This window comes from Amaranthus tricolor, chromosome 9 (assembly GCF_026212465.1).
Source record: "Amaranthus tricolor cultivar Red isolate AtriRed21 chromosome 9, ASM2621246v1, whole genome shotgun sequence".
NCBI classification, from domain to species: Eukaryota; Viridiplantae; Streptophyta; class Magnoliopsida; order Caryophyllales; family Amaranthaceae; genus Amaranthus; species Amaranthus tricolor.
Genome location: NC_080055.1, coordinates 689737 through 698396, shown reverse-complemented (window position 1 = coordinate 698396; position 8660 = coordinate 689737). Strand labels below are relative to the sequence as shown.

General features: G+C 29.2%; 1 protein-coding gene across 1 annotated transcript; it reads right to left on the bottom strand.

Moving 5' to 3' along the window:
* Positions 1-463: 463 nt before the first annotated feature.
* On the bottom strand, positions 464-1722 carry LOC130823821 (RING-H2 finger protein ATL78-like). Its single transcript, XM_057688610.1, has one exon. It carries the CDS (start codon positions 1554-1556, stop codon positions 843-845), a length of 714 nt encoding a protein of 237 aa, XP_057544593.1. The 5' UTR covers positions 1557-1722; the 3' UTR covers positions 464-842.
* Between the last annotated feature and the right edge of the window lie 6938 nt (positions 1723-8660).

The following is an 8660-nucleotide window of genomic DNA, read 5'->3' as shown; positions in this document are numbered from 1 at the left end:
TTAAATTTATCAATAAACATGCATTTTAATTGGGAAAATATAATATTGATAATCTAACCTTTTACTATTTGCTATAAATAATTTCAACTTTGGATTATTTTTTAATAAACGATCGACCTTTACCCTTAGTTTATTGTCAGCATACTAATAGGGTATGCTAATAGACAACTAAATGTCAAATATTGAATATTGAATTACTATAAAATAAAAGATTTATGCTGATAAAAAATAAAGGGTAAAAATTAAATTATTAAAAAATAATTTAAAGGTTAGCCTATTCACCGCGGATGGGATGAAAGTTTAAATTATTAATATTAATTTTTCCTTTTAATAATATATTTTATTTGTCTATTAATAGTAAATGTTTACCGCTGGTCAACTAAGTTTTTTCCATTACCCAAGTGTTCTACAATGAAACTTTACATAAAGTTATGCAAGAATCTTGATTCTTTTGATCATTGTGTTAAAAGACAAAATAAATGGTAAGAAATTGTCAATTAATTGCTCCTTTTTTATACACTTCCACTAAGAACAATTAAGCAACTAATAATAATATCTATCAATTTTGTACACCAAAACATAAATTTTAGAATACTTCCCTCAATTTTTCTCTCAAAAAGAAGTAAAATAAAACCCTACAAAACTACTATGTTACTCCTTAATTAATACTATGATCCTAACTGAGAATCATGGGCTAACATAATAATCAATACTTTACTTTTCCCTTGCATTCTTCTAATAAAACTTCCTTTTTTCACTGCCTACATGAAGAATTAATTCGTTTTTTCACTGCCTACATGAAGAATTAATTCCAATTGCGGCTCTTGCTAGTAGAAATTCTCTTAACTTTGAGTAACTTCACCCCTGTAATTTCGTACCAAATCTTCCCTTTCAAGTGGCAATATAGTTACGACAATTACCTCCCTAGATTCTTCCATTGATGATGATGATGGTGATGATGATGATGTATGAGGATGATCATCATTACATCCAATAATCTTCTTACAAGTGTCAACCAAAGATTGTCTACAAGTAGGGCAAGAAGAATGAGAACTAAGCCATTTATCAATGCACTTAACATGGAATCCATGGTTACATTTTGGCAAAACCCTAATTTTTTCACTTGTCTTAAACTCAGACAAACAAATAACACACTCTGTACTTAACCCTTGAATCTTGACTTCCTTTGAATATTTCACCACTGGAAATGTCTTTAATGCCCTTTTGTCTAACCCACTAATTTTCTTCTTGTCATAATCAATCATGTTTAGATAGTAATTAGGTTCTCCCCTAATCATACTATAGAACTTAATTACACACCTAATGAAGGTATTAATACATAATGAACATACTAATGCACAAACCAAAACAGCAAGAATCATGACTATGTTAGCATCAAAGCCAGTGTTTTCATGGGTCGAACCGCGGGTCGGGTCTAGGATTTGGTAGGTTGGTGATGGAGCTTGTGTATGAAGTAGTAATCTTCTAGAATATTGAAGGTTGGTTAAGAGTTCTTGAGGGAAATTTGAAGTAAAGGAAGATGTTGAAGGCAACATTTTTTTTTGGAAGTAGAAAAAGAGAGTTTTAATTTGTGGGTGGAATAATAATGGATAGAGTTGGATGTGGAATGGGAATGATGGGTGGGTTGGAATATGAATATATAGTGGAGGAAAAGTTGAAAGAAAAAAGAGAGTAGATTTTGTAGATCCTCTCTTTTTTTGGGTGCCATGTTGCTTGTTGGTAAGATTAAATAAAAGACTCCTCTATATATTTTATAAATGATTTATTGATATATCCATCTTCTTATCTTAAACAATTTTACTAATTTTAGGTTGTATTTTGTGAGAGCAAAACTTACCTAAAAGTGTATGTTTCATGATAGGTCTACCAAGTTTATACTTTTTACCTTTTTCTTTTTTTTTTTTTCTTGTATTGTATGAAATATTTGTTACAAAATAATATGGACTATTTGATGAGTAATTATTTGGGAAACATATAGAATAACAAGAACCATATTAAGTTTTAATATACTATAGATACTATCAATATCAATACCAATTTGCCTACTAAAATTCAATTCAACAACAATAACTATAAATACATAAGGACTACAATATGTAAATACTACTTCTATTTGATAATTAAAATTATATATTTGAGTTGAAATGAAATATAGAGTAAATTTATACCATTAGATGTAAATTAATTTAGTTGATAAAGCTATATAAAAGATTGTATATCATCAACGGAAGATTCAAGATCAATCAATAATGTCAATTGACAGCATTAAAACTTATGTATATAATATATGCTTATAAATACTAATATGTGTTTGTTAAATTAGTAAAAGTTGTTATGTGAGTTTATTGAGTTGGGTTCAAATCTTCTGAAATTTTAAATACAATCAACATCATATAATTTTATTCTAAAATTACCCTTATATATCATTATTGGTATGACATCAATACTAAATTTACAAATATAGTACAAATTTAACATTCTCTTTATTTGATTATAATTCAATTTGAGGGTGGTTCATTCATGATTCTCCCAACATATTGATTTGTTATTTAATGATGGATTTGTATCAAAGTTGACAAGAAAAAGCTCTACATAAATGCCCTACATAATAATACTATATACCCTTACAAACAAACATGTTCATTAAACTCCATAATTAATCATCTAATTACTAACTCTTTACACATGTCAAACGGAGGATATAATAAAAAAAGATTTTATCTCCTAAAACGCGTACAACTTAGCAAATCAGCTAGGATCAACGGCTTAAACTTAATTGAGCTTATTGATTAAATAGTTTAATCAAGATGGGCCCAAACACGGAAACATAGATTTCATGAATCAACCGAAAGAATGAAATGGGTTGACGGATATGAGTTGTTTGGATAATGATATGGTTATTCATGTTTGGACTTGGGCATAAACGTGTTCTACTCCGTCTCAATCAAACAAAAAATAGTCGGTTTCTGAGAGATTATTTCCCTGATAGACGTCTCTCAGATTTAAAATAACAAATATTTTAAATTGACGCAATCAAAGTTGTTTTATGGTAAGACGACTCCAACTAAAAGTTAGTGTTTTTTAAAAATAAATATTTAGTTGTAAATAGAAAGAGATATTTAATTGCATAGATTAAATTAAAAAAAATATAATAATCTCTTTCTAAATATAAAAATAATGCAAAATGAACAAGAGATCAAAATAATAAATGGTGCAGAGCAAGTATAGATAATTAGTGGTACATTTATATTCTTAGAGGGTACAGCCGTCCATTCACATAGGCCACAAATGAATTATCTATTTAATAATTACTCACACATATGAGTGGGGGTAATTGTTCATATTTTATCATGACTCTAGTCTTATCTCTATGTTTGTTGAGTTGAATTTGGACTCCTCTAGTCTAATATAATTGTCCTTTAAAATTATATTTATTTCAATCAATATAAAGTTTGTGATGTAGATGTGAGTTGGTTTAGAGTTTGTTTGGAGTAAGATTGTTGTTAATTGTCGAAGTGTTTTACGAAATATTATTTAAATTGTTGTTTTAATGAATAATGATATTTTTGTGAAGTAGTTGTTTCGTTAAATATAAATAAGTAAATCAATCACGAGCAAACATTAGCTTAAGTTTAAATTGGTTAAATACATGTACATAGTTTAGTGTACTAGAAATATTTCAGGTCAACTGAGCTTTTTTTGTTTGAAGAACAAGTGAGCTTTTTTAATACAACGCTTTCTGATACTAAGGTTTTGAATTTGGTTGCTTCATCAGACTTTGGGCAAACTCATCTCCAAGATTATTAGGATCGGGATTCTATCTAGGATCATTGAAGGGGTAGGATCGAAATCGGTAGAATTGGATTGTAAAATTGTGTAATTCTATAAATATGCATTAATGTTCTTTGGATTACTGATTATCAATTATATTTGTTCTCATTTAAGGTTTTAAGGTGTAAGTAAAAGCTTATTAGGTTTTATCTATTAAGTTTTGAAAAAAAATACTTTTAATAATCATTTTTAAACCATAAATCATGAAAAAACTTGAATTTTATAAAGGTATTGATATAATTATTTTAAATATATACATTTATACTAAGTGAAATTTGTATTATATGAAAATATATTACGATTGGAATTACCCATGTAAGATCGAACCGTAGGATCGTAGAATCGTGTTATAATTCTACCACCTAAATTCTTGAGCTAAGCAGGATCGTGCGATTCTACCATATTAAGATTCTACCTACGATCTGGATCGGTCGCCTATTTTCAAATCTTAAGATCGTAGAATCGTAGATCAGAATCGGGATTCTGATAACTATACTCATCTCTAATCAATTTATATCGAATTTGAGTAGTGTATAGTCAGTTTAAAGATTTAACTTATGTTCATATGAATCGTAGTTATCTTTGTTTGATTTTGAGCTAACGATTAATTTGGTTATTGGTAGTGACTGAGAATGATTTATAGGGAATAAAATTGAAGTTAGCTCAATATGTTTGTGGTTGATTAGGCAGCACATCAAATTAGTCCTGATTCAGGTTTAGTTCGTATCTATAATTGACATTAGTTAGATCACATTAGGTATGGTTTAAGTTGTATTCGAATATTGTTTGATTGTGATTACGTTCATGTCTGATCACAATTTTTATGAGCAAAATAAAACCGACAATAAGATTGACTTTTCTATTTAATCAAGTCAGCTTTTGATTATACTAAATTTACCCTATGTTTTCTTAAAACATATGATTGAAAAGGTACATGTGGAGTGACAGTCCCACACACTAACAAATTACTGTCACTTTAATGAAACACTACCCTTTTTATTGTGGTTAATATATTGAAGAACAGCAACACTCCAGTAAACGATTCTTTTGCTGGTTAAATCCAAGATTTTAGAGAATCTTATCATGTTTTGTCGTAACTTAACTTAACTAATCACTGTTAGGATTGCAAGTAGGCTTAGATCTCAATCTCAAACTACCCAATCACATATTTTTCCTCTTCTCTCACAAAGACACACAAAATTTTCTTTCTTGAATAGCAACCGGATTTAAGAGCTATCCAGAAAAGTGTAATCATTGGGATATATAAGAACAATATCTCAAGGATATTATTTTATGTTTTGCATATATTGTAAATATTTTATTTTAGAAGTATTTATTATTTATGTAATTTATTTTTAGTTTCCTACAACTACCATTGTACATTACTTATAGATTTGAATGGAATACAAAGAAACATTTTGTTAGAGTACATAACATATCATGGGGCCTTAACCCTCAATTTAAGCTTTTGATTGAGTTAGTTCTTTAACATGGTATATCAAAAGACAACGTAACAAGAGGTCACGAATTCAGCGTCTATGTGCATCCACACTTCTAGCCCAATGAACTCTCGTGTCAGGAGGCGTGTTAGAGTATATAACATATCTTGGGGCCTCAACCATGAGCTTAAGATTTTAGTTGAGTTGGTTCCTTGACACATTCAAAATAAATAATTTTTAGTTTTCATTTTCAATAAATTGGTTGCATTAATAGGAATTTAACTAAATATATCTTAAAAACTTAAATTACTCCTAAATCTCAAACTTTCATTCAATTGATCAGATTAATAAAGAAATTTAATTTAATTGGGTATTATATATTCATTCACACATCCATTATAATCGAATTAATTTTATACCAGTTTCAATTCATGGGATCAATTCCTTTATTCTAGACATAATATCTACTCATTAGACATGATAATTGATAATAAACATGAAATAAATAAATAATTAATTAATCTAGACATAAAAACAAATGAAATAAAAGAGCATATAACATAAAAAAATTAAAAACATGAACTATAAAATAATAAAAATTTACTTGAGATTTAATAATAAAAACCAAACAAAATTGAGCTGAACGAAAAATAAAGAATAAGGCTAAAAGAAAATACTCTATTAAGTGCAAAATTAGAGTTTTGGGAATTGATAAAGGAAAAACTAAAGTACTATGGATCCCAAGTCTTATTGTTGTGAGATCAAATAATCAACTTGCAAATATCCTTGATAACCAAGGCAATTTGATCCAAAGTCTTTGTATAAGCATTATGCAAGTTGGGTGTTGATTTTTACATTTACAAGACTTTGGGAGAATAATAAGCACCAAATACAAATTGTTTTTACAAATATGAATAAACATATTGCAATGACTAGAAAAGATACTAATACATAAACTTATGAAACTAACACTATACCGAGATTATTAATTTAGATATTTAATTCTTCAGAAAGTTGATATCTAACCAAGACACTTCTGGATGCTTTCCTTATAGCGTTATTTTGCTCATAATGGTGCTTGGATTTAACATAGACAATACGCTATAAACATACAATGGTTTGCACCACAATATAAGTATTATATAAGGTAGGATTATGAAGGGACGAGTGTGTTCCATGAGAAGTAATTTCAAAATTATAAAAGTAGAGTTTGGAAGATTTATAGATCATAAACATGTAGAGAAAAGAGGAGAAATTCATAAAATATGGATATAAATTCTAAACAAATGTATGTACAAATAAGGCCTAATGTCTTGAAACAATGTAATGAAGTATCAAATCCCTTCATTACATCTCCTCAAAGTAATACATTCCTTCTTTGTATATCCTCAATGAAAATTTACTCGATCATTCCTTATGCAATGTTGTGCATAACTATTTCTAACTTGAAATATTTGTCTTTCAATACTCTAAATATTCAATAATTCTCTTATACATCAATGCTTAATGTCCCTATGAATTTAATTGACACCTAATACAATTTATCACAAATAGAAATATTTCAATGATATTCTTTTTGATTGAATTAAAGAAAAATATTCATCCACCTAGAGAGTATTACATACAAGCTAAGATCATTTCACTTATTCTTTTGACTCGACATCTTAAAGCCTGTGTACATAGTAGTTCATAAGTTCATTTACGTCTATATGTCCATCTTGACTTCTTGAAGTGGCTATCTTCGAACTTACATATATATAGGTTCTCCAATACGTAAATTTATGTCCTTGTGAACTGACACATTCAACTAGAGATCTTCCTTTCTAGACATGGAGACTTTTTAATATTGAGTCCTAAGCAACTCTTTGGGCCTAGTAACTTAGTTTCTTATCAACATTGAATAAGAGATTAAACCACATTGAATCATAAGACCCAGTGTTGACCAAACGTTAGATCAAGGTTTCCCTCATTGGTGTTAATTGGGCATAACCCAATTCCTTTGGAAGCGTAATCAATGAAATTCCTTAGTAAAGTTTTTGTAAAATTATCCACCAAATTAAACTTTTAAGTTCACATAGTCAAATGTTTTGACTAGGGAATGGCATGGGTCGGATCTGGGTCGGGTTTAGCTAGACCCAGATTCAAACACTAATTTTTTTGTTGGACCCAAATCCATAGGATTTGAAGATTTTGGATCTGGATATGTGTCCAAAATAGTTTAATTTTTTTTCATGAAAATTTTTTGAAAATATTTTATACAATTTTTTACTATTCGTATATAATTTTATAAACATTTTCGACTAACAAGGATCTTCCATAATTTATGCTAATTGAGAAAATTATTATATGAAGTTTTCCAACATTAAATTTCTTATAACGAAATATTATCAAGTCTTTAAATTTTTAAAAGATATAAATACAACGACCATATTTTAAATTACATGAATCGACAAAGCTCAAAATCACATAATGTTTAGAAATATAACAAAATTTCAAATCAAATAATTAAATACACATGATAACTAATTAATAATTTTTTTTAAAAAAGGTGTAAATAGGTCCATGGGTTGAATCTAGGTCTCAAACGTGTGGACTCGGACCTGGATTCGGATCCTAAGGTCATAGACTTAGATCCGACCCAAATCCATAGGTTCCAAAAATACGTGGATCTAGACCCTTAAATTAGGGTCGGGTCGGGTCTAGACCCTGGGTTCATGACCCATGTCCATCCCTAGTTATGACCCCTCTCTTAATAAGCCACCTTATTAGCTAGGTCATGCCTAAGAGAGATAAGTCTTAAGTTAGACTTACTAATGGGTCAGATCGGATTATCAATCCTCTAACTTTGCTCCGGATAAATCTTGGATTACATTTTTCAGTGTACCTCTTCTCGGAGTCGGATTATGCATACTCTAACTTTGCTCCGACTCTGACTCTAGGACCTCCGGCAGAGTTCAGATTCTTATCAAGCTTTATTCTTTATAATATTATACTAATGATTTAAAAGCATAAAAAAACTAATAGAGTAGTCTTTAAAATATGTCCTTTAAATTCTAGAATCGCAACTAAAACTGTTAGAATCAAATTCTAAAATCGTACGATTTTACCGATTCTACACGATTCTAAAAATACTCCACAAAAATGCTAAAGTGGTCTTAGCCCACCTAGTCGACTATATCCATGGACCCTAATTTCTATTTTTTTTCTTTCTAATAATTAAATTGAAACTCATGACCATAATACGACTATTTTATGAACACGCCTGGAAGGCTGGGAGTTAGGACTCTTAGCTATTTAATGGAAATTGTTGCTACCTTAGTCAAAAGTATTCATGCGTATGCAAATAGTGTTGTAACTTCATTTTACTTG